This window comes from Lygodium microphyllum, chromosome 17 (genome assembly GCF_053477565.2).
Source record: "Lygodium microphyllum isolate KBCC chromosome 17, Lygodium_microphyllum_v1.1.10, whole genome shotgun sequence".
NCBI classification, from domain to species: domain Eukaryota; kingdom Viridiplantae; phylum Streptophyta; class Polypodiopsida; order Schizaeales; family Lygodiaceae; genus Lygodium; species Lygodium microphyllum.
In genome coordinates, this window is record NC_141151.1 from 48,258,323 (window position 1) to 48,285,637 (window position 27,315).

The window sequence follows — 27,315 nt, forward strand, 5'->3', positions numbered from 1 at the left end:
CATGGGTCCCTGCATAAAACAGGCGGAATCCATGACAATCCATCACTTTTCCTGCTTCACCGTGACTTTTGTGCTCAACTGCACACAATACATCCCACTGGTTCTCGTGCAAGACGGTCCACATGGCATGTTGCTTATGGCGAGAGCAAATGCCTCGCACATTCCACGTGGCTATCTTCATGTATCCTCAAAGACGGAAATCAGGAACGAGGCACCTGCTGCCTCGATTTCACCTTTTCCGCGAGAGCATCCAGGACACCCTCATCCAGAAAATCAGCCAATACTGCAAAAGAATTCTGGCGACCTGCGTTGGAGGTAGAAGGGCAATCCACTGCCTTGGGAGAGGGGCGGGGATAACGCCGATCCCAGGGTGTAATAACATTTCCTTTGGCATCGAACGCCAGCTTGGCAGGTGGGCCTCTGGGGCCGTCGGTATAGGCTCTCCTTGGAGACTGATTGCGGGGGCCCGACGGGGCCCTAGGACGCGGAGCCTGCTGTGAAGTGGCCATTTCTTTCCGGCGCGTATACGTGCGCACGGAATCCTGGGAAGCGGGAGGCCCAGGATCTGCCAAGCCTGTATCCAACTTTTTACCTTTTTGAGGACGTGCCTCAATCCAGTCAGTACGACGGGAATCCACACTTCGGACCTGTTGTTTGCCTTTGTCCATGACATGAGGAGACTGAAGGGCTTCCTGGGGCGTGGCATCAAGCACCATGTCGTCCTTGGGCAGCACAACCTGCGCATCATCCGAAGACGAGTGCTTTTCAGGGCATTCGGCCATGAAATGCCCCAATTTTCCACATGAAAAGCAGTGGCCCGCAAAGTTGCCCCATTTTAAGCGAAAATACAAAGGATGCATGCCCGAACAATTGAGGCGAAGCCACGCGGGCCTTTTCCTGGCCGTGTCCCATAGCATGCATAAACGGTTGCGGTTCATCGCCCTGAGGCTTGGGGGAACCAGCACTGTTCCCACAACTGCCATCGCATCCTTCAACATAGGCCAATAGACCGCCGGGCAGTTTTCCACCTCTACCCACACCGGGCATTCGCGTTGAAGCAGACGCTGGAAGTCGGCCATGGGGCGCCATGGCACAACATGAACCAGGCGGCGATCAAAGAATAGCGGCAACTTGGACAGGAGCTCAGCGCGATGCGTTTCCGATTTCAGCAGGACCTCATAAAACCCGCGAGGTCCAAGGAAAATCTCCTCAACCGACTCCCCTTGCAATAGATGGTGCAGCCACTGGCGAATATGCGAAAGCATTGGGATCCTGCCAGTGAAGAAAAGAATAACTGCACGGTCATAGAACACCGAGAAAGATCGCAAGACTGATTTGGGGTCCACCGTGGCTTCCAGCACATCATCCGTTCCCGCAACAGAAAAAGATTCGGTATTATGCTGGACATAATCGCCAAGCAGAGTATTGGCGAAGTCCAGCAAATGCTCCCAGTCGATTTCCTGCGAATCCACCGGATCAGAGGCCACTTGCGCATAGGAGCGTTCCGGAGGACTCATTGGCTCATCAGGCGTAGGCTTGGAGCGTTTGCCGGCAGGTGGCTGTTCAGAACTCGGCGGCAACTCCTCCGTGCATGGCACCATATCTTCCGGCTCCTCTGCATCGAAATCAGGGCCAAGGGCTGCCACCGTCCGGTCAAGAAAGTCCAAATCCAGGCCAGCCATACTGCTGTCTTCACACAGAGGACGAACTCTCTCTCCCTCTCTCTCTCTCTCCCTCTCGTTGTCTCTCTCTCTCACGCGCTGTGCAGGTCCCGCAGTCCTGCAAAATCAGTGCACCACCCGGCTGCAGCAACAGGACTGCAACGACGAACAGGACAGACACGCGCCGATGAACCGGGGCGCCGTGTAACGGGTCAAACACAGGAGGCGTAAACGGGGCTGCGTTAGCCCTGCACGCTGACGCAGAGCGGTCAACCACATGCGGCGCACTCTGCACAGGTCAGACGTCGACAGGGCAGGTGCCACGGGGTCAGGCCCAGGGCAGGCGTCGATGGTGCAGCAGGGCAGACGTCAGACGTCGACGAAGGCGGGCACACCCAGGCGCAGCCGACGTCCGGCGAGCAGGCGTGAGACGTGGATGAAGGCGGGCGCAGGTCCAGACGACGGGCAGAGACTGACCGGCGCAGGTACCAACGGGCGGGCGTACCTGCGACAGGCGTGGCGACGGCTGGAACAGGCGGGTGCAGCCGCGGCAGGTACCGACGGGCGCAGCAGCGGCAGGCACGGACAGGTATCGACGGGCGCAGCACGGCAGGCAGCGGCAGGCACGGCAGGCACGGACAGGTCCCGACGGGCGCAGCACGGCAGGCAGCGACAGGCGCGACGGTCGCTAGGTCACGGGGGTTGCAGGCCCGCCATCGATCATCTCCTCTCTCTCTCTCTCTCTCTCTCTCTCTCTTCTCTCTCTCTCTCTCTCTCTCTCTCTCTGTGTCCTAGTTGATGTTCTCTTTGTGTCTCTCTTCCTTTCATGCTGACGAGACTGGCGTGATGGGTGCTGACGAGACGGGCGTGACGGATGTTGACGAGACTAGCGTGACAGATGCTGACGCGACGGGCGTGACATTGGCATGACAGGATGGATGCTGACGCGACGGGCGTGACGGGACGGATGCGGACGAGACAGACATGACGCTGGTATACGTGTTTGACGTGTCTGGCGTGTTGGGGACGTGTCTGGTGGGTTGGGGACGCTTGTACGTGTTTGGCGTGACGGGAACCCTTGTACTAACTTTTGACAGACGTGTCGTGATGACCTGACGTGACGTACCTGGCGTGACATCAGACCTCTCTGGCGTGAGGTGGACTTGTCGTGCGCAGGAATGTACCTGGCGTGAGACAGACCTGTCGTTAGCACTATAGTGTTGCAGAGATGTACTGAATGCACTGACATAGGCATATTGTATGTAGTAATGTACTGACACAGCAAGGTACTGACGCAGACCCTGATGCCAATGTACTGAGATTGCAGACGTAATCAGATTGATATGATACGAACGTACTCAAAATGACATGAATGTAGACCTGGGTGAATGTACTGATGCATTGGCTTGTGGACTAGGCAATGATGCATTGACTTTGATTTTGATCATGTCCTGGAGTATGCAGTAATGCACTGACTAGGGCTACAATCTGTATTTCTGCAGTGACTATAAACAGTGTGAAGGCATTTGGGCTTGTAAAAGATTACTGGGCTTACAAAAATTTAGTGAGGGGTTAGGGAAACCCTAGAAATTTGCAGGAATCACAGAAATTACTCTGATTTGATAGTACAAAGTACAAGTTGAGTGGCTTTGCTCAGAGTGTGTGAGAGATGGATAATGTAGATAAATGCAAGCATCAAACCGGGGAAAATGAATATCTGGGAGACAAATCTGATCAAGAACTAACACAACTGTCTATGGAAGCAATGTTCAACACCCCTTCTAAGAACACACGGTACAAGACGTATGGCCGTAGGGTCCGTGATTGGACCGTCTCCCCAACATTTGATAGGCATGGAAAGACCTCACACACCATGAATGAAAAGAAATACGAAGAAATTAATCTCATGATTTGCTTTGAACTACGAATTATGAGAAAAGAATTGGAGAAAGAAATACGAGAGTAGGTCAAAGCCGAACTAATGGTAAATCAAGGGGCAAAAATGCAAGACATGTAGATAAAGATTAAGAATGACTTGCAGGCACAAATGTTGTCTGAAATGCACACTCTGAAAACTGAAATATTGAAAGTTAGCCTACAAATTTGAAATCTTAGAACTGAGGGTAGAATTGAGTACATTTAAGAAAAAAGAAATGAACGTGCAAGAAGAATTACAAAAAGAGAAAGAGGCTTTGAAGGCATGTGAAAGGGAGGTTCACTCATGGGTAGAAGTGGCAAAGACAACACAGAAGCAGATAGAAGAAGCCAGCCCATGGATTGAGGTAGTAAAAAAGAATGAGGGAACATCAGTGAACAAAACTGAAGTAATGAATGCTACCTTGGAAGAAGAGGCTAGGAGACGGGCTAGGGTTTTACATGTACGTGTAGTAGGATGGGAGGAGAAGAGCAGTCCACAGGAAGATGCTAAGACACTTGCTGATAAATTTGGGGCTTCAGATGTACCTATCATCAGTGCTTGGAGAGTGGGGAAAGAGGACTCTAAGTCCAAGGCTCTAATTCTTCGCTTTGGAGACATAGAGAAAAAAAGGCCTTCCTCTCCAAGAGGAGAGCCCTCAAGGGTAAGAAGATTTATTTGGATGAGAACCTTACCCCAACACAAATACCACATCGCAGGGAACACATGCCCAAGGTATTGGAGGCTCACAAAGAGGGAAAGTGGGCTGTTTATAGGGATGGACAAGTCATCATCACTAACAAAAGGACTTTATGATGGTTTGAGGCCTATGAGACACTTCGGATGTCAATATGGAATTGTAATGGAGCCCTACACTTGGATACTGGTTACTTTGAAGATAGCTTCCGAAACATAGATATAGCAATGTATACAGAAACACACCAATGTAAAGGTAGCTGACTACTCGATGTGCGGGGATATAGGTGGGAAAGTGCATTTCGTCCAGCAGCTAGAAAACCAGGAAGCACGAGGGGTTCTGGAGGTGTGGCCATACTATACCGGGAAGACCTCAAAGGAATAGTGCAAGTAATGAAAAGAGATGATGATGCACGATATTTATGGATTAGGATACATGCAGGAAGACCACAGGATATATTCATCGCAATATGCTACTTTCCTCCTGCAAATTCTACCTATGCCACACGAGATGGATCTCCCTTTGATGTACTTTATGAGGATATCATGAGATATGCTAGCATTGGGGACATATTATTAGTAGGAGATTTCAATGCACGCACTGGAGATAGACAGAGTGACTTTTATATGCATGATAATGCCGTGTTCAAAGAGATCAACATAGATGAAATAGGCCTACATAGGAGAGCCCAAGATAAAGAAGTAAGTACTTATGGGACACACCTATTGACTTTGGGAAGTGCACATAGACTAGCCATCTTTAATGGTTTGCCACAATGGCCAAGATATGACAATTTGACATGTTGGAATCACAAAGAAGGGGCAAGTAATGTGGACTACTTGATAGGCTCACCAGCATTGATACCAGACATCCCATCTTTAATGGTTTGCCACAATGGCCAAGATATGACAATTTGACATGTTTGAATCACAAAGAAGGGGCAAGTAATGTGGACTACTTGATAGGCTCACCAGCATTGATACCAGACATCCAAAACTTTAAGATATCTAAGAGACCAGTTGGCATAGTAGCAGATCATGCTATTTTGACACTCATGCTCTCTTGTGTACATATGAAACATGAAACACCATGCCTCCCTAAACATCCCAAATACTACTTTACAGAAGATACCTGACACATCTACAATGGTTCTCTGCAGACCAGTTTACATACATTGGACTTCAGTAGATCGTTGGAAGAATGTACAAGGGATTTAGCTGAGGCCATACATGGATCAGCCATGTATGCATTCCCACACGCCTTGCCCCGATGTAGACCCACATGATCTACTGCTCCCCAAAATAGCTGGTATGATGATGAGTGTAGAGTTACTCGAGCTTACTTATAGAGGGAAGTGGAGCTAGGCACTTAAACACATTGCCAAGCAAAGGCATTCTTCAAACACCTTGTGTGGAAGAAGAAACGAGACTACTTAGCAAAAGCAGAAGCAGAGATATATCAGCTATTTTGGGGCGGGATAGCAAAAGCGCATGGAAGATGTTTCATGAAAGACAACCCCCTATACAAATTGCATCACCAGATGCTTGGCTTGACTATGGGAGACAGCTGTATGACGTGCCAGGACAGCCACCTATGCAGCCCCCACAAGCTTGTAGGCCAACACAGTGGTCATTCTTCACATGGAAAATGGCCAAGGATGCAATTTATAGATTACAAAATGGGAGGGTACAAGATGAAGATGGACTAGTAGCAGAACATTTCTCACATGCTTGTGACATATTAGCACCCATATTAGCACATATGTTCAATAGAGCAGTATGTGAAGGTTTCCCTATGAATTGGTCAGACAATACTATAATTCCGCTATTTAAAATTGGTGATCCCCTAATTCCTAGCAACTATAGGACTATCATGATCGGTCATACTCTGGCCAAGATATATGGATCTATATTGGAACATGAACTCAGTGAGTGGGCTGAAATGCAAGGCAAGAGAGCACAAGGACAGGCAGGTTTCAGACAAGGATATACCACATTGGACCATATTCTCACACTTAGAGCCATTATTGAGGAGGGTCGAACTCGAGACAAGAGGATCTATTATTGCTTTGTAGACTTTCGCAAAGCTTTTGATACAGTGCCTCGTACATGCATCATGCAGAGATTGCAAGACATTGGAATACCAGAGGGTATATGATGGGGTGTCTATGCATTATATGAGGCAGTGATAGGTCATGTACGAGTACTTGGGGGGCTATCAGAGAGGATTGACAGTACCATAGGAGTGAAACAAGGATGTTCACTTTCACCCACATTGTTTGGTCTATACATAGATGAAGTGTCTGACTACATAGACCGAGGAGGAGTTGGAGCCAGCCTGGCAGGGGTGCTGATACTGATATTACTGTATGCAGATGATATTGTTCTCATTTCAGATTCACCGGAGGGATTGCAGTGCCATCTAGATGCTTTGCACATCTTTTGTAGAGATAAAGACCTCACATTGAACCATGGGAAGACCAAAACCATGGTTTTCAATACTTCAGTAGCATGGGTGACTAGATCTATGTACCACGTTTGGGGGAGACATACTAGAGCATGGGAGGAAATATGTTTATTTGGGAGTCACCTTCTCTGGCCCACGTTTTTCATTGAGAGGGGCATCAAAGGCACGTCTAGCACATGGATACGTAGCACTAGGGGCACTCGAGAGTCAATGTGCTCACATATAGTTTCAGGAGCCCCGCACCAAACTCTGGTTGTTTGACACCCTAGTCACACCTACATTACTATATGGAGCAGAGGTATGGGGTTGCAGCTCGTACCACAGGCGTCTTAGCCCACTCACTGATGAGATTGGAGTAGAGAGGGATTATTATGATGGTTGGGATAGCATGGAAAGGCCATTGATCATGATGATTAGGAGTAAGCCCTCCACCCCACATCCCATTGTCAGAGCAGAGCTAGGGGCAGCACCTATAGTTACGGAGGCACTCTTCAGGGCAGTGATCTTTTGGCACAGACTATGGGAACTTCCACGCCATAGATACTCTAGATTGGCACTAACCTCATCTAGACAACTAGCAGCAGCAGGAGGCGAGAAGAATTGTTGGTTTTCACAGATGACTATTTGGGTGAGCCTACATGGTCTGTCTTCCACCTTTGGATTATAGCCTTGACTGCCCTACACTTTCTCTTAGCCGATTAGAGTTGAACCAGGTGATCAGAGCTGATATCTTGAGGATTGAGACGGTAAGGACATGGATCCATCCCTCTAGGATCGAGGATGGAGTTCTACAGGAGTCATTTCTTGTGTCTCTCTGATGATGGTTTCACTATTCGGCCAGCATATATGGACACCCATCTCTCCCATAGCATACGGGTTGCTAATGGACAGATTTGCACCTCCTCACATAGGCTTCAGATGGAGATAGGTAGATGGACAAATACCCTAGGAGAGGATAAGACTTGCCAGCTTTGTGGTCGAGAGCCTGAGACAGAGGAGCACTACATATGCAGATGCACAGTATACTATGACATACGAGGATGGTACCACTGCCTCTTCTGTGATGGATTTGGACCCCTTCGTCGCGTCATGGAGTACGAGGACTAGAGATGCCTAGGTCTCTTCTTCTTGGAGTTCGACAGGCGCTGAACTGCACTACTGCAAGATAGGAGGCTAGCTCACCCAGAGGGACACACACAGAGAGCAGTGACAGACTTCTTCTACAGAGCCGACCCTACTGATACTACCAGCCTAGCAGAGATAGAGCTACCCCGCTAGACACCTTACAGGCCACACCGTGGAATCACATTGGATAGAGCCATTTCCCTTCGTCGAGCGCAACGACCCTGTCTACCAGGACCATGTCTGAGGAGGCCACACCATAGTCGGATTAGAGCCATTATCACGAGACACCGAAGACTCACCACCAGGCATATTAGTGAAGCAGCTAGGGACCGCATCATAGCTGAGATCATGTGCAAATCTTGAGATCAGCTACAGCCCATAGTCCCCACCATACTTTTGTACATGGTTCTATCAGATCTGGTTCTCCTTTCCTTTCCTTTCCTTTTCTATCAATGGAACAACACTACACATGGTTCAACCCTAGTATAGTCCCATCATATAGTTATTTTCAGTATTGTTTCATAGGCCACCCACTTATTTGTAATGTTATCTTTTTCTTTATTGATGAGATGACATTAGACATGGATGTACTTTGGATTTTGTCTCATAGGCCATATTGGCCTTATGTAGATGTCAATATATCTTTCTTTGTTTTCTTTCTTTCTCTTTCTTTTTTTTTTCGTAAAAGGTAATTGTATTAATTACGAAAAAAGTACAAGATTACTGGATTACAAGATACACGATGACACAAAGCCATCATGTGAAGAGGTTTTCTCTTTCTCTCTCTCTCTCTATTTTCTGATTACAAGATACACGAGGGCCGTGTGGGGAAGCCCCGTAGTAATGCACTGAAAAGGTTACACGAATCATGGCAACGAGCCAGAGGCAATTGCCATATGCCACGGATGCAAATCCTCCCGAGGGAGCAAGTCGGAGTGTCGGATGATATCTAGCTGCCAATGTAAGAGCCCTTTAAGCCTGGCAATATGTCGGGGTACATTCGAGGCCGAATCAAAGAGAAAAGCATTGCGCGTGGTCCAAATGTGCCAGCATCCCCAATATCTGAAAAAGTGAAATAAGAGCTTCTCATGCAACTGTGGCGGCGCGGGATACTTCGGGCGCACAAAAACCCAGTCGAAAGGAGATAGCGAGGACCCCACTACCGCGCGCCAAATGTGCGACAAGAGTGACCAGATATTCTTGGCGAGCGGGCAAGAGAGAAAACGATGTCGGGCCGTTTCTGCCGGTGTGGTACAGAAGAAACAATTGCCATTCGAAATGCGACGCTTGGCAAGGGCCGAGGCCAGAGGAAGACCACCAATCATCACCCGCCAAAGAAAAACCTTGCATTTGAAAGGTGTCTTATTTAGCCAACCCTCCATCAGCGTTTTCTGCCACCATGACAGCGATTTCCGCAGGCCCCAAACAGTATTAGCTTTCTCTCCCAGCCATGGGTGATCTTGAACAAGAAGATGATACACCTGATTAGTAGAGGCCTTTTCCAGACTCAGGCGGCCTGCAAGGTCCCAGTCCTGCCAAGGGCGATCCACAGTCAAGGCAGGAAAGGGTTGCCGACTCTGAAGCTCTGACGAAAGCTGCTCCCATAAATCACGGTATCCACGCGGGATCTTGAAGAGACGCCGAGCAGTCCGAAACGATATGAGGACATTGCGAGTGACAAGGGTAGCATCCGCAACCGACGTCACGCCTAAACGGGCCATGCGATTGAATCTTGGTCTGAGTTGATGTTTATCTTCCCATGAAAGGAGTCGGGACACTGCCAACAATTCCAGCTGAAAGGAGTTAGTCTGCAAGCGGTCCCCAACTGGGTGCCAACGGGCCTTTTGGAGCACCACTTGCCACGAGCCGACCAAGTGCAGTAACAAAGAGGAAGAGGGACTGGAAACACGAGAGTCAGCATTAAGGACATGCCACCAGGAGGCCCGAAGCCGTGTGTTGCCATGGCGAAGCCCGCTGTCCTCAAGAAAATAACGGGCTATGATGGTCCATGGGTACTGATCCACACACATGGCACGAAAAAGGGACCACCGGAGAGCTGACATATGAGTGTGTGCATCCAAAATAGCTCCTCCACCCATACGCTTAGGGGTACATGCGTGTGACCATGAAATCCAGGAAATGCCGGCCTGCAGTGAATCCTTCTTCCACAGCATGAAACAGATGGGATGAGTGAGGGCCTTCAAAGTAGTAGGCGTCCATGGCAACAAAGGCAGGAAATACGTTAGCATTGGAAGCATGATTGTCTGGGCCACTTTGAGGCGGACATGGAATGGCCACGCTTGCGACTTCCAATACATAAACTTCGCTGCCAGTTTTTGTGAAATCCAGTCCAGCAGGTCTTTTGGCCGTACATCCATCCCCAATGGGTATCCAAGATGCCTGACAATGGAGCCACGGGAAACCACCTGGCCTTCCCAGCCTAAGGACTGTAAATCAGGCTTCGTACAACTGAGAATGGCTGACTTAAGGGCATTGATGCGAAGCCCAGAGGCCTGACCAAAGAGTGTCCAAACATCTAATGCCCTTCGAATGTTGTCCCTGTCTGCCTGCAAAATCATAAAGGTGTCATCAGCCAAGGATTGGCTGACGAAGTGCTGACCCAACGGAAGAGACAGCCCGGTCAGCTGAGCAGAGGCTGCCATGGAGGATAACATTGAAAGGACCGGGTGAGTTGCCAGGGCAAAGAAGAGAGGGCGCAAAGGACAGCCCTGTCTGACCGAGCGTGCAAGGACAAAGGGCTTTGTAACTCCACCATTAAGCATAACTCTGGAGGAAGCCTCAGCACTAATGGTGTAGATTAATCGGGACATTCGGGTACCAAAGCCCATGGCTGACATGAGGTCTGCAATGAAAGACCAGTCCACATAATCAAACGCCTTTTCCAAGTCCAATTGGATCAATACCACTTCCTGACCGGAGTGGCGCGCATAGTCAATAGCCATTTGCACGTTTAGGATATTATGCAGAATGTTGCGGCCCTTAATGAAACCATATTGGAGAGGATGCACAATAGCTGGAAGGTGCTTGTGGAGCCGATTCGCCAGCACTTTGGAGTAGATTTTATACAGGGAGCCCATCAAAGAGATTGGTCTCCAGTGCTGCAACTTTGACGGCGAAGGGACCTTTGGAAGTAGTTTGATAAGGCTTTCTTTCCATGAGGAGGGCATGACCCCCGTTTCCCACACCTGCTGAAACATGGCCACCAATGGCTTCACCAACTGCGTGGCCGAGGTCTGAAAGAATTCATTAGTGAGACCATCCCAACCAGGGCTTTTATCATTCGGCAGATGCAACAAAACGTCCATAACCTCTTCCTCGCAAATATCCGTCTCCAAAGCGGCTTGCATATCAACTGGAACCTGCTGACGGACCAGATGATAGAAGACCGAGCGGGCATGCGTCACCTGGCTAGAAGGCGAGGAAGAGGAACCAAGAAGTTCCATAAAATAATTTCTGCACATAGTGACAATGGTCTGCGGATCCGTGACCATGCGACCTTCCGAATCCTGGAGTCTGGTCATATTTTCGCGAGCCGGAGACGCATGCAAGGCGCGAAAGAACTTATGAGACTGGCAGGCGCTATCTTGCAATGTGTCTGTCAAGTTGTGCAGCTTGGCCTGTTGATACGATTTCAACTGAAACACTTGAATAAGATGGGCCAATCGCCTCTCCAGAGACAGCAGAAAATCATCATCAGGGGAATCCAGGAGCAAGGAACGGACCAAAGCCAGTAGGTCTTCTGCTGCATGTCGACGACGGCGGCAAAGCGAGGCATGATGGATCCCATACTGGCGAGCAACCCGCTGCACATTAGAGAGCAGCCGTGCAAATGAAGGCAAGCCCTCAGAGGCGAAGTCCAATAAGAACCTCTCAATCAGCTGCTGCATATAACCCTGGAAAATTGAATGCTTCAAATAAGCGGAGTTGAAACGTAACGGGAGCCTATCCAGGAATTGCAGAAAAGGAGCAATAGAGTGTGCTCGCATCTCAAGCTGGAGGGGGAAATGGTCCGACAACGCATATTGCCGCAAGACCTTCATTTCCAGCATCTCGGGAAGAAAATCATCCCCCTGCATGATATACATTCTGTCCAGTCGGGACCAGGTACTTGCATATTGTGCGGAATGAAAAGTAAATCCTGAAGAAGAAGGGTGTAGCCACGACCAAAGATCTTGCTGGAGTACGTGCAAAGCAAAGGAACTCCACACCCGGCTTTCCGGCGTATCCATTACCAAATGCACTGAAGTGGACTGAGAAGAGTCAACACACATATTGAAATCTCCCATCAGAAACCCCCTTCGGCCGAGTGACATGGAGCCCTGTAAAGTGGACCAAAGATCCCGACAGGATGCGGGATCATTCGGAGCATAGAGGCCCAACAACCATAAAATCTCTCCTTCAAATAAGACTTCGATCACCAGAAAGCGGCCCTGCACATCATTTTTAACAAGGACAGGCTGATATTTCTCATGGACAATCATCAGCACGCCCGAATAGTGCGTAGCATGGGTCCCTGCATAAAACAGACGGAATCCATGACAATCCATCACTTTCCCTGCTTCATCGTGACTTTTGTGCTCAACTGCACACAGAACATCCCACTGGTTCTCATGCAAGACGGTCCACATGGCGTGTTGCTTAAGGCGAGAGCAAATGCCTCGCACATTCCACGTGGCTATCTTCATGAATCCTCAAAGAAGGAAGTCAGGAGCGAGGCGCCTGCTGCCTCGATTTTACCTTTTCCGCGAGAGCATCCAGGACACCCTCATCCAGAAAATCAGCCAACACTGCAAAAGAATTCTGGCGACCTGCTTTGGAGGTAGAAGGGAAATCCATTGCCTTGGGAGAGGGGCGGGGATAACGCCGATCCCAGGGTGTAATAACATTTCCTTTGGCATCGAATGCCAGCTTGGCAGGTGGGCCTTTGGGGCCATCGGTATAGACTCTCCTTGGAGACTGATTACGGGGGCCAGACGGGGCCGTAGGACGCGAAGCCTGCTGTGAAGTGGCCATTTCTTTCTGGCGCGTATACGTGGGTACGGGATCCTGGAGCGCGCTAGGCCCAGGATCCGCCAGGCCTGCATCCAACTTGTTCCCTTTTTTAGGACGTGCCTCAATCCAATCAGTGCGACGGGGATCCACATTCGGGACCTGTTGCTTGCCTTTATCCATGACACGAGGAGACGGAAGGGCTTCCTGGGGCGTGGCATCAAGCACCATGTCGTCCTTGGGCAGCACAACCTGCGCCTCCTCCGAAGACGATTGCTTTTCAGGGCATTCGGCCATGAAATGCCCCAATTTACCACATGCAAAGCAGTGGCCCGCAAAGTTGCCCCATTTTAAGCGAAAATACAAAGGATGCATGCCCGAACAATTGAGGCGAAGCCACGTGGGCCTTTTCCTGGCCGTGTCCCAAAGCATGCATAAACGGTTGCGGTTCATCGCCCTGAGGCTTGGGGGAACCAGCACTGTTCCCACAAGTGCCATCGCATCCTTCAACATGGGCCAATAGACCGCCGGACAATTTTCCACCTCTACCCACACCGGGCATTCGCGCTGAAGCAGACGCTGGAAGTCGGCCATGGGGCGCCATGGCACAACATGGACCAGGCGGCGATCAAAGAATAGGGGCAACTTGGACAGGAGCTCCGTGCGATGCGATTCCGATTTCAGCAGGACCTCATAAAAGCCACGCGGTCCAAGGAAGATCTCCTCAATAGACTCCCCTTGCAATAGATGGTGCAACCACTGGCGAATATGCGAAAGCACTGGGATCCTGCCAGTGAAGAAAAGTATGACTGCACGATCATAAAACACTGAGAAGGATCGCAAGACTGATTTGGGGTCCACCGTGGCGTCCAGCACATCATCCGTTCCCGCAACAGAAAAAGATTCGGTATTATGCTGGACATAATCACCGAGCAGAGTATTGGCGAAGTCCAGTAAATGCTCCCAGTCAATTTCTTGCGAATCCACAGGATCAGAGGCCACTTGCGCATAGGAGCGTTCCTGGGGACTCATTGGCTCATCAGGCGTATGCTTGGAGCGTTTGCCAGCGGGCGGCAGTTCAGAACTCGGCGGCAACTCCTCCGTGCATGGCACCATATCTTCCGGCTCCTCTGCATCGGAATCAGGGCCAAGGGCTGCCACCGTCCGGTCAAGAAAATCCAGATCTAGGCCAGCCATACTGCTGACTTCACACTCGTCCTGGCAGAGGGCGAGCTAGGTTAGGTGAGGTCGATCCTGCACAGGGATAGATTGCTGGTCCCCAGCTGCACGCAGGATCCAGTCAAGCCCACGCTGCCCTGGGGGAAGGGGGCCAGACGGCACGCAGGGCCGGGCGGCGGCGAAATCACAGGGCAGGCAGGCGGGTCAAGACGAGGGGTCAGGGCGGCGCCAAGCCCACCCGTCAGAGGGGCGGCGATGGGGCGGGGCACACAAGGCCAGCCGGGCGCAGGCGGGCTCGACGAACGCACGGACGGACGCAGGGAGTCGCAGGGTGAGGCGGGCGCAGACGGAAGCGGAGGGCGGACAGGTCAGACGACCAGGGCGACGGAGCGTGTGCACGCCACAGGCAGCGGGCCCTGCGGCGCAAGCCCAGGCAAGGGCACGCGACCCTTAGGCAGCCGACGGGGCGCACTGGTACAGGCGAGGGTTTGCGCAGGACGATGCAGGACAGTCGCGACAGGTCCCGTAACGCGCCATCACACTCTCTCTCTCTCTCTCTCTCTCTCTCTCTCTCTTTTCTTTCTTTCTTTCTTTCTCTGTGCCGATGCACGGTACATTATGACATACAAGGCAAATACCACTATTTGTTTCAAGAGGGTTTTGGACCTTGAGACGAATCATGTAGTTTGAGGATTGGAGATGCTTGGGTTTCTTCCTTTTGGAGCTTGAGAGGCACAAAGCAGCTATTCTACGGAGTAGGAGACCCCTATAGCTCGACTCACATAGACAGAGAGTGATCACTGACTTTTTCATTGGTACACGACCAAGTATGGCACATACTAGTATTACTACCAGATAGCCTATAGGAGTACATCATCATTGGACCTCATCTTCTGTAGGTGTCCTTTTGGATAGAGCAGTGGCACTTAGCTGGTTTAGGTGCCCATGTCCACCTGAATGAAGACCTAGATATCCACACCACGAACAATTAGAGCCATCATTGAGCGCCACAAAAGACAGATGTCGAGATGCGTTAGCCATGCAAAGATACATCTCTTTAGAGGACAGACATCTCATTAATGGAAAGTTTACTTTTTTTACTTTTACTTTTAGATCATTGACATGTTTTTTTTTTAGTAGGACACTATTTCACTTTTCAATCTTATAGGCATGTTTTTCATATTTTCTCGTCCCAGATGAGAAACACACCATCATTGTATGTATTGCTTTAGTCTCATAAGCCACATTGACCTTTTAGAGACGTTAATATACTCTTTCTTTCTTTCTTTCTCTCTCTCTCTCTCTCTCTCTCGTCTTAGTCTTCTCTCTCCTCTACCTATTTTCTCTCTTCTCTACGTCCTCTTCTTAGAAGTGATATTAGAGCTCATTTCTACGATCCATCTTCCTTTCATTTTCTCCTTATCCTTATCTGTTTTCTAATTAGAGAATTTAGGACAGTTGACACAAACAATTCGTACATCGTGTTTTCTTGCAGATTTTAGACCTGAAATTTTGCACTTTTTGAACCTATGATATAAGAAATTTTAAATATTTTCAGCCATTTGCACACTATTATAGGCTAATGTGTCGTTTGTTTGATGTTTGGGCAACTTGGAACCAACAAACTACCATGGCCCCCGATCCTAATTGGCACCATGTTACTCTTTCAAACTCGTATGAGGGGTCAGGTGGATCTAAAACATGGAAATAAATCTATTGCAGCATGGTGAAAACAAGGAGTGTCACTAGGGTCAAAGACCATCTTGATCATGTGTCCCATGTGCAAATATGCAAAGAGATATAAAGCTTTCTCTTGCTCTATAAAGGAGGCAATGGCTTGGTCTTATGATGGTTAATGCAGAATAAGTCCAAGACTTGGCTACAACTCAAAAGGAGGGTAACACAAGTTTAGTTGGACCATCAAAGAGAAGTAGGGTTGCATCACTCTTGCTACAAGTGTCTTTGTTTCAGCTTTGGTCTTTGATTTAGCTTGGGTCTTTGATTCATGTGCAACGAGTGTGAAGAAATGCTCTAAACATAGAAAACACAAAACTAATTGTACGACAAAGCACAAACTAATAAACATAGAACACAGTTAGGGTTAGGGTATCTCAGAGACAATGAACACAATGAATAATGAAGTGAATGACCACTGAATATACAATGCGCATACAGCAAACATACTATATAGTGAACTTTGAACCTCGAACCTGGTATCTCTAGGATCAAGGAAGAGGTTATGAGCTGGAGAGTGTGTTGTACTCCAAACGGATCTCAAAACACAGCAAGACAGCCCCCATGGATCAAATACTAGCAAATGCAACTAGGGAAGGTTGGATCTGATGCAGATGGCAGTGCAAGAGAGAGAAAGACAAAAAACGCAGGTGCATGAGAGAAAATTGGGCGACAATTGTTGGATGCAAACAAAGCAGATAGAGGAGAGAGAAAGTCAAGATGAAAGCCATAGATAGAAAATGCAGCTTGGGAGGAGAGAGAATATTAGGGTGATAGCTCCAGACTATAAACACAGCCTCCAGAAGGGTGTGTGCAGCTGGGCGACAGGTATAAACAACAGATCGTCAGTGAAGACTAGTTGCCAGCAATAGAAGAGTCTCCAAATGCAATCACGAGTAATGGATGAAGGAGATGGAGGCTGAAATTAGGTGCCAGGTGGTAGCAGATGGTTGTGGGAAGCTCTAATCGTAATATCCTCCGCGCATGGGGTGTGGGCAGCAGAGATATGGCTCGTGAAACCTGTAAAAACGAGATTGAGGGAGAGTGGTGGGCTACATGCCTATTTATAGAAAGTTTGGGGCACCCAAATTAGGGTTTTGCATGTGGGACACAATAACTCTCTAGGATCACATTTCTTTTTAAAATAAGATGGTTTCTTCATTAATTAATCGTGTTTTGGGGTTGTTTAAGTCAGGGTAATGCATTTTTAGCTCATCAACAAGGACTCCTTTGCCTCTGCTTGATGTTTCATGTGCTTCTATAAGTTCATTATAGAGGGTTAACATACAGGCGGCTATGTAAAAGTAAACCATAGTTAGAGGCAACTCAAGAGTTAATGAGATTGTTCATTAGGTGTGCCATTCCCTTCCAAGTGGCTAAAGCAAAGCAGTGGAAGCAAACTATAAGAGCCATATGCCGCATTAGATGTGAATGAGAGGGTCCATCCTCAAAGGCACTATGCACACAAGAGCGCAGGAAGGTGAAGGCACATATCGAGGTTCAGTTAGAGCCATTGACAGATTTATGAAAGAACTACGGGTGCATTGTCTTATGTGATGGATGGTCTAATGCCTGTAGAAGAAATGAGTATAATGTTATGGTCTCAAAGAGCGCAGGAAGGTGAAGACATGTATCAAGGTTCAGTTAGAGCCATTGATAGATTTATGAAAGAACTACGGGTGCATTATCTTATGTGATGGATGGTCTAATGCCTGTAGAAGAAATGAGTATAATGTTATGGTCTCAAAGAGCGCAAGAAGGTGAAGGCACGTATCGAGGTTCAGTTAGAGCCATTGACAGATTTATGAAAGAACTACGGGTGCATTGTCTTATGTGATGGATGGTCTAATGCCTATAGAAGAAATGAGTATAATGTTATGGTCTCATGTTATAAGGACATTATGTTTGTGAAGGCTATTGATGCCTCTTTGCTAGGCCTTAAGAGTGACATGTGCATTTATATGACAGTACTTGTGGAATGCCATCTTGCATATTGGGCTTGAATGTGTCATGCAGGTTGTGATTGATAATGGAAGTAATTGTGTCTCCATGGGTAGCATGTTAGAGGAGTTTTCAGCCATTGTATGGACACCGTGTGCTTCTCATTATATTGATCATTTGATTGAGGATATATGCAAAATTTAATGGGTTCAGGACATATTTAGCACTGCCACAAGTATGGTCAATTTTTTGAGGAGGAGGCCCAAGGTCCTTGTCATCTTTCGCCCATTTAGCCACCTTGAGTCTTAAAACCCTCTGCCACTAGATTTACATATGTCTTCATTGTTTGTGAGAGATTGATGCATGTTCATAAGGAGTTGGCATGCACTATATAGTCTAATGAGTTTATGTAGTGGGATACGTATGATTATCCAAACACAATGGCTTTTTAGCGCGATGTCATGAATGATACTTGGTGGAAAGAGGTGGAGACTATGGTGAGCTCTCTCAATCCTATCTACACTATTGGGTGTAAAGCCCCTTTGGTTGTAAACTCCCATTTATCCCATGTGTATAAACTTACGGGTGTGAACACATCCTTTACTTGTACCCTAACATATAGATACATTTGTATTCTTTGTGTATAGTGCAACACACTGGTACACTCTAACTCGATTCTCTCAGCTCTCAGCTCTATCATTGCTCATTCTAGTCTCGCATTCAATCAACACTCTAGCTCAACAAACTGGTATAAGATCTGATGGTTACAGTGTTTGCGCTTCCCAAGAGTGTCACAGGTTGCGGGACAGGATCTAGTCGAGAGACAACACTCGACACGTGAGGTAGATGAGGATAGTGTGCAACAGGTTGAGCTGAGGTAAAAGCGACCAACACAGGTTGAGCTGAGATAAAAGTGACTAGCATAGGTGGAGTTGAGGCGAAAGGCAACTAGTGGGCGTCAGGTGCGCCAGCGGACGCTAGTAGGTGACCAGATTTGACGAGTCAACATCAAATGGGACCAACACAGGGCTAGTGTAGACACAAGATACGGGTTGACGACGGGCCAAGGTAGAGGCATTCGATGTCACATGTCAGGTCAACATGGGTAGTCAATGTGGATAGACGGGCGACGACCAGCCAATATATATATATATATTTTTGCAAGTAAAATGTGACTAATTTTATTACTCAAAAAAACTGATTACAATGGAGTGGTCATGCTCGACAGACTAGCTGGAGCTGGTGCAAAGTCATAAATACATCATGTATGCAAGTCTTTGAAGGTGGTTTGGGGGGGATGGGGGATAAGAAGCCATTGGGGGGGGGGGGTGTATATCGCCATCTGGGGCTACTTGCCTACATCATGAATAACAAATCCTGGTGGCCCCAGGTGTGCATGAAGTGAAAATGGAGAACTCTTGATGAGCTCGAGACTCGCCTTGCACCTGGTCCCATCGGCCTTGGAGGGAGTGGATGATGGAGGTCTAGAGCTCTGCCAAAGTCGCGTGTATTGAAAGGATCTTCCTACCAAAAACCTCTTGGCAACGCGCCTTCCAGATGTGCCATCCAGTAAGACTTCCTACAATCTCCCATACCTCAGAGGGTTCTGCTGTGGGCTCTAGTACTTGGCGGATGGGTAAAGCCTCCAAGCCGACCACTGTGCATGACCCGACCTCAATGATGAAGATCGTGTCCTGGATCTCGGCCTCATACAGAAGGTGATGGCCTTGGCTGATTGCTTGCCAGCAGAAAGCTCCCCATGAGATACATCCAAGGCTGGGTGCTAGATGGTGGAGAATGCGGCATGCTCCTCTCCACATGAGTTGCGCCGCCTCACACGACCAAAGGCAGTGCTTTGGAGTTTCCAGAAGTTGCTGTGTGCAGCGTTTACACCCTCCATCCTTTTGCATCTGGGCTAGCCAACTCCCCACTACTAGGCAGGCCTCCATGTGCCAAAAGCCATAAGAAGTACGATACCCTTCTCGGCCTCCAGCTATCCCATAGGCGGCGCCCAATCCATGTCCTCTGCATTAGTACGTGTCTACCAATCCTAGCTGTGTACTCCAAGAACCTCGGTTGCTTCTTAGCGACCACAGTGGCCGGCCATAGCCACTTTCTAGGGTCCCACTCTAGCTCATCAAGTGGCCTGCTCATCAAGTTAGAGTGTACTAGTGTATGCTCATCAAGTGGCTTATTTTAAGCCCTGGTTCGCGTGTGCAAGCATGGTCTTTAGACTAGTGCATCCTTATGCCCATAAATTTGGGGGTTTTCCCAAATATGATGTTGGTTGTACATAACAAGACAATCTGATCAGAGATTTGCAGAAATTACAAACATTGATTCCAAAATTTTTAGGGCTTTTCTTATATCAATGAAATTTTGCCTAGCAGAGTCAAATTTGTCGACATTGGTGCACAATTGACTTGAGAATTTTTGGGGCTTTTGCAAGATTTTGGCAAATTTTGTTAATTTTGTCCATTTTATGGTCTCGGGTTCATGTATTAATGCAATCAGTGCAGATTTGTCAATAAAATTTTGGGGTTTTTACTGAAATTTGAGAAATTTGGCCAAAATGATGTTTGAAATGTACATTGGAAACATTGTTGATGCAATCTTGGTGTTGTAGGCAGTGAGATTAATCTCCCACTTGTGAAATATTGAAGAAATTGCAGAGAATCTTGGTTTCTTTTGTGTATCAGAAGTTCTTGGTCACATATGTATACAGTATATATATTGGGCAGCTCCCATTGAGTTGATGTATTGCTGAACAGTCATTTTGCAGTAGACTTAGTGATCATTTGCAGATCTAGGATTATTGCAAATGTACTTTTGGTGATACTGCTGGAGTGGGAGTCACTTGGCAGTGATGTATGCTTTGAGTATATGCTGAAATTTCAGTTTTATTGCTGAAAGTCATGAATTCTATTGCTGTACATGTAGTTGGACTAAACCTTGCTCTCATTGACTGAAAATTTGGGCTGATATTAACTGAATATTCAGCTCATTGTTTGCTATTATAAATTGTAATATTGTTCTTTGGGTACATTGTTGAAAAATGACTGCAAATTCTTCAAGCACGTGTGGCACTAAATCCCTTCTTGAAATCAAGTGATTTGATGGCACTGGTTTTGACTTGTGGAAGGACAGGATTCAAGGCATTTTGTTTCTCAAGGATTGTGATGATGCTCTTTTGGAAGTCAAACTTGGAGCTATGACACACGAGGATTGGGCTAGATACAACAAGAAGGCCATTGCATACATTAAAATGGCTGTATTTGATGATGTACTTACGGGCATTAGGCGTCTTGATACAGCTTATGCCATATGGAAAAAGTTGATGGACACTTATGAAAATACAACTCTAGTAAATCAAGTGCATCTCATGCTCAAGCTTGTAAACATGGAGTTGGATGAGTCTAAGCCATGATCGGAGCATTTGAGTGCTTTCAGGATTTTAAGCTAGTTTTAGGACTTTGGTTTGCAACCCTTCAATCATAAATTGAAGGCCATTTTCTTATTGATGACTTTGCCTGATAGCTGGAAGTCTTTGGTTGTTTCATTGAGTAACAAGCCTGCTTTAACCTTAGATGGTGTTAGGGCTCTATTCTCAATGAGGAGATTAGAAGAAAGTCTAGTGGTTCAGCTTATCATCTTAGAGGCAGGTCAGAAAAGAGGAGTAATGCAATAAATAAAGGCAAAAGCAAGAGTAAAAGCAATGACAAATAGCAGGATGTCACTTGCTATCAATGTGGACGTAAAGGGCATAAAAAGCCCGATTGTCGTTACTACAAGAAAGAGCAAGTAAGAAAGAAGTGGTAAGGAAAGAAAAAGAAGGATGATGACAGCTCTCCCTCAAAAGAAGTAGCAAAGGCAAATGTTGCATCTAGTGTGGTCATTGAAGAGCTCTCTGATATTGGAGAGATACTTGTTACAGCCTCATGTAATAATGTAGATGTTAATGGAAGCAACAAGTGATATGCACATCACTAAAAAAGGAGATGATTGATGCCTTACTTTCAGCTCATGATGGGTTATCTCGATCATGGATAGTGGACAATGGTGCCTCTTTTCATGACACTTCCTCTTTGGAGTCGTTTTTTGAATATACTTCAGGTTGCTTAGGCAAGGTTTACTTGGGCAACAATTATGCATGTGAAATAGAGGGTGTAGGTACCATTCACTCGGCCCTTGAAAATGGCCAAGAGCTGATTTTGCATGATGTCAGATATATACCTGGCATAAAGAAAAGTCTACTATCAGTTGGATAGCTTGATGCAAGAGGGTATTTTACTACCTTTGGTGGTGGATCTTGGAAGGTCCACAAGGGCTCTTTGCTGATTGTTAAAGGCAGCAAAAAGGGGACTTTGTATTATTTGCATTGTGAAGCATTACGTGGCAAGTTTTTGGCTGTGGTGGCTGAAGTTCATTCACAGATGGAACTTTGGCACAAAAGACTTGGCTATATGAGCTAGAAAGGCCTATAGGTTCTCTCTTCTTTAGGGAGGTTTAATGTAAAAGGCTCTGGTCTGGACTTTTGTAATGATTGCATATATGGAAAACATGTGAAGTCTCCTTATTACTTGAGTGTTGTTAAGAATTCTGATGCTCTTGACTTAGTACATTCAGATGTGTGCACTATGCATGTTAATTCACATGGGGGTGCATGGTACTTTGTCACTTTTACTGATAATTTAGTAGAAAGTCATTAGTGTATGTATTAAAGAGCAAAAAGGAGAATTGGATGTTTTAAAAAGTTTCATGCTTTTGTTACCGCACACAAAGGGCTTAAGTTAAAAGCTATAAGAATAGATAATGGAGGCAAGTAGGCTTCTAATGAGTTCAAAAGGTTTTGTGAGATGCATGGCATTAAGAGGAAGTTGACAGCCCCTTACAATCTTGCATCAAATGGCGTGGCTGAAAGATATAATCACACACTTTGTGAGAGAGTCAGATGCATGTTGTCCACAACTAATCTCTCGTAGCAGTTTTGGGGAGAAGCTCTTAAAACTGCAATTCATGTGTGCAATCGCTCTCCCAATCGTTCATTGGAAAATGGAATTCTTTAAGAGGTTTGATCTGGCAAATCCCTTCATATGACCATTTGCGTGTCTTTGGTTGTGATGCTTTTGTTCATATTCTCGTAAATCAGAGGACTAAATTAGACATGAAATCCATCAAGGGCATCTTCATGGGATATGGAGATGAGGGAGAGATGGGATATAGAGTTTAGCTTTCTCAGGATAGGAAGACAGTATGTAGCTGAGACGTAGTATTTAATGAGGCAAAGTTGGTGAAAAATGCTACACATGGTGACCTTGACAAGAAGAAGGTCAAATTTCAGCATAAACAGCCAGCCATTCAGCAACCATTAGCTGAAGATTCTATCCCTTTTGATGCTGAAAATGATCAGCAATCTATCGTGTTACAGCTAGAAGATATTGGACAGAAAATTGATGCATATGATGGAATAGGACAGCAACAAAAACATGCTGAAAACAAGTTATAGCAGCAAGAAAATGCTGAAATCCAGCCACTAGGTGATGGTGTGTATATACCTGAGGATGTAGGGCCATTGCCTATCAATACAGATCATTGGGTGGTTGATGAAGGTGAGCCTTTGACATTTAAAGAGGCACAGTCATGTGAAAACAAGAGACAGTGGGAGCTTGCTATGCAGGAAGAGATGAAGTTTTTGTATGCAAATAACACATGGGACGCCCAAATACAAGGCACGTTTGGTTGCTAAGGGCTATACACAGAAGGAAGGCATAGACTTCCAATTTCACCAATGGTGAAGATGACTACGCTCCATGTTTTGTTTGCTCTCATTACATCCTTGGATTTAGAGTTGGATCAGATGGATGTGAAGACTGCTTTTCTTCATGGTGACCTTGAAGAGCTTTACATGAAACAACCTGGAGGCTTTGCTATTGTAGGGAAAGAGCATTTATTTTGTAAGTTGAAACATAGCTTATATGGGCTGAAACAGGCCCCTAGACAGTGGTATAAAAAGTTTAATACTTTTATGTTTAGCCATGGATTCAAATGCAGCCATGCAGATCACTACTTATACACTAAGAAGGCTGATGATGGAATCCTTATTGTGTTGGTTTTATATGTGGACGACATGCTGATTGCAAGAAAGCATGAGTACCTTACATACTCTTAAAAGGTTGCTGAGTTCAGCCTTCTCAATGAAAGATTTGGGAGAAGCTAGACACATTTTGGGCATGCGCATTAAAAGAGATAGAGGGAAGTACTTGTTTCTCTCACAAGACTAGTACATCAGCAAAGTACCTGACAGATTTAATATGACTAATCCTAAGTCTCTTGGTGTGCCTTTACTACCATATACAAAGCTTAGCAAAGCTGATTGCCCAAAAGATGATGCAGCTGCTATTGCTATGAAAGGCATACCTTATGCATCAGCCTATGGTTCTTTGATATATGCCATGGTTGCATAGTTACCAGGAACGGAGAACGGGAACGGGACTCCCTAGAACAGGGGGAATGCTCAAAGTGAGGGAATGGGAACGGAGGGAACACACACACACAGAGAGAGAGAGAGAGAGAGAGAGAGAGAGAGAGAGAGAGAGAGAGAGAGAGAGAAAGCACTTGTCTTAGAATCTAGAGAGAGAGATCATATCAACCATAATCCATGAAATTAGACTCTAGAGACATAATAATCAAGTTTCAACAATAATAAAGATTCAAAACATTGTAACCAGCAATGGATTGTCGCGTTCATGATTCAACATTGTAATCAACAATGTTGCATAAGTTCAACTGGCAACAAGTGTGCATTGCAAAAACACAAAATATGCACTAAACTTTAAAGCCTAAATAGTAAAGATCCAAGTTACAAGAGCTCCAATTTCCAAGTCAATACTCTAAAGTTCCAAAGGGCTAGGTACTAAGTGCTCTGATTCATGGAAGATGGCTCCACTGTGCTTGAATGCTCATCTTGCTGAACAACATTCTACCCATCACCATCACCATCATCATTATCGTCATCATCTTTTTCCCAACGTATAAAAGAATCAGCCTTTGCAACTGATGTACGAGCTAGCAAGCAAAGATTGGAGCTCACATAAACTAGGTCATTCGTCTTCATTGTACCAAGACGATTTCTCTTCTTTGAGCGAATGTGATTGAATAAGCTCCATAGTTGCTCTAAACAAGAAGAGCTAATTGTTTGGCTAAGAATACGAATAGCCAAACTCTGCAACTCTGGAGCTTCTGCCCCATAGTTCTCCCACCATAAAGCAGCCTCAATATTTGTCCTGTCCTCTAGTGTATCCTTTGTACCAAATATCCCTATTGTTTGCCGATATACAGAGAGCTGATTTTTAATCATGCGTTGCATTTTATGGCTAGGATAAAGCCTTGCAAGCAATGTGTTCCAAGCCTTTACCACCTCAAGGTCTCTTTCTTGCATCTTTCCTTGAAACTCAGGATCAAGCATATATGTTGTAGCATGCATAGGAGAGTCATACTCATTCTATCTACTGATGCATAACTCCTTGATCTGCTCATACCTATCTGCATTTTGTTCCAAACTCTCCAACCTCTCAATCATGCGATCCATATCTTCATAGATCTTCCCAATGCATGGATCCATGCTATATACAAGCCTCAACATGTGCATGATAGGATCAACCATTTGGTTGGTGCGATTCACCTCATCCCGAGTATTTAAGAAGCTCTCTGTCACTTCTCTTGCGAAACTCAGCATGCAAGTATTGATGATTACATATAAATATAAATGTGATAATCTTGTTGCCTTTCGCAACAAGAGATGCAATCCATGGCAAGTTCCCAATATCCTTCAATAAGTTATTCAAGCAATGCGCCATACATGGACTAAAGCTGATATGTGGATACATTGCCATTAAAATGTTTCCTGCTGCCTTGTTTGTAGGTTCACTATCTGCCACAAATTGCACCATATTTTCTGCCCCAACAGCCTGCACTACCTCGTACCATTCGGATGCCAATACATTTGCACTCTTTCCAGTCTCTGAAGCATCATGACTACCAATGAAGTATACATCCCCACGAGAATATGCGACAACACTATGTATGGACCTATGGCGTGTGTCACTCCATCCATCTGCTATCAATGTCACTCCATTTCTTGCCCATTGATTGTGGATATTTGTTGTTGCAATCTCTATGGCTGCTTTCTCCTTTTGAAGCAATGTAGTCCTGATAGTTTCTGATGAAGGGGGCTTATATGTGGGTCCATACTCTGCAATCTTTGTCACCATATTTAAAAAATAAGGTGACCTGACTGATTTGAATGCAATATGGCCATGGTAAAAAAAGCGTGCCATTGCGGTATCTGTTTTCTCTTTTTTCTTTGGTTCCCATGAAGTGTGCAATGAACTCTGTTTAACACCACAACCTGCTGCCATTGATGGCCCACGAGAAGGCTGCGCAGCCATGTTGAGTTAAAATATGCATTACTTGCTGATTAGCCTCTTAAACAGCCCCAAAACACACTAAAAATGCTCTTTTAGAGTAAAACCCTAAAACAGGGAGTGGTTCAAGAGAGTTTAGTGGAAACCCTAAAACGGGGAGTGGTTTGAGAAAGTTTAGTGGAAACCCTAATTTTTGGGGTGCCCTTCCACATCTATAAATAGACAGGCTGCCCCCATTCAGCCATCATCCTTGTTTGCAGGTTACACCAGCCCACACACCCTCTGCTGCTGTTGGCGCCCAGTTTCCAGCGTGCAGCCCGCCTCCATTTGCTGTCCAGCCATCATCGACTGCAGCCACATCATCTTCAGCCTGTCCATTGCTGTAGGCGACAGCTCTCAGCTGTTGGCGACTGCTCCAAACTGTCCCAAACTGCTGTTCAACCTGCTGTCCATCATCTCCAGGGTCAGCCAGCCTGCGTTTTCAGCATTGCAGGCCCTGACACTCTCAGACACCATTTCAGCCTGCTTTTTGCAGCAGATTGTGCACAGTTTCCAGCCCCCGATCGGTAATACACTGCTGCGTTTACCAGTTTCCAGCCTCTAGACTGCCACGTTTTGGTGACCAGCCTGCTGCCATTCACTATTCAACACTCTTACACTCTGACTGGTGGTCAGAGACTTGGGATCCGTCTTCGGTGGACGTCACACTCCGACATTGCTATGCCCTTGAGCACACTGTACACTCTTACATTCACTTCAGAGTTGTGTTCTCTCTCTCCCTTCTTCTGTTTGTGTTTGAGTTTTGAGTTTTGCGTTTGGGGTTTGAGTTTTGAGTTTTGCGTTTAGAGTTTGAGTTTTGCCCTCTGTGTCTGTGTCTGTGTCTGTGCCTTTGTGTTTTTGTCGTGGTCGTACACTCACTGTGTCCTCAGTGCAAACCCTAGTACTCTTCTTAACATGGTATCAGAGCTGGTGCTCTTGTAAAGAGTATCCTGCAGATATTGCTGAGAGCTAGTCTTTGTGCAAGGCACACAATACGACTCGTAACCGAATCACAATGTCCCAGACACCTTCTTCTCCAGTTTCTATGATGTCTTATCATGCTTCTTCATCATTGGAGACCTTGAGATGGCATTATGGATTCGGTGAGGAGGACGACACTCCATC

At 46.4% G+C, this 27,315-nt stretch overlaps 2 protein-coding genes across 2 annotated transcripts in view; both read left to right on the plus strand.

Moving 5' to 3' along the window:
• LOC148021859 (endo-1,3;1,4-beta-D-glucanase-like) overlaps nt 1-27,315 on the plus strand; it is a 171,665-nt gene that overhangs the window by 116,979 nt on the left and 27,371 nt on the right. The gene's annotated exons all lie outside the window — the stretch shown is intronic.
• LOC148021861 (uncharacterized) overlaps nt 1,939-27,315 on the plus strand; it is a 35,191-nt gene continuing 9,814 nt past the window's right edge. The window contains exon 1 of the mRNA XM_087698063.1: nt 1,939-2,303. Within this exon, the coding sequence (XP_087554189.1) occupies nt 1,939-2,303 (365 nt within the window). The remainder of the gene's footprint in view (nt 2,304-27,315) is intronic.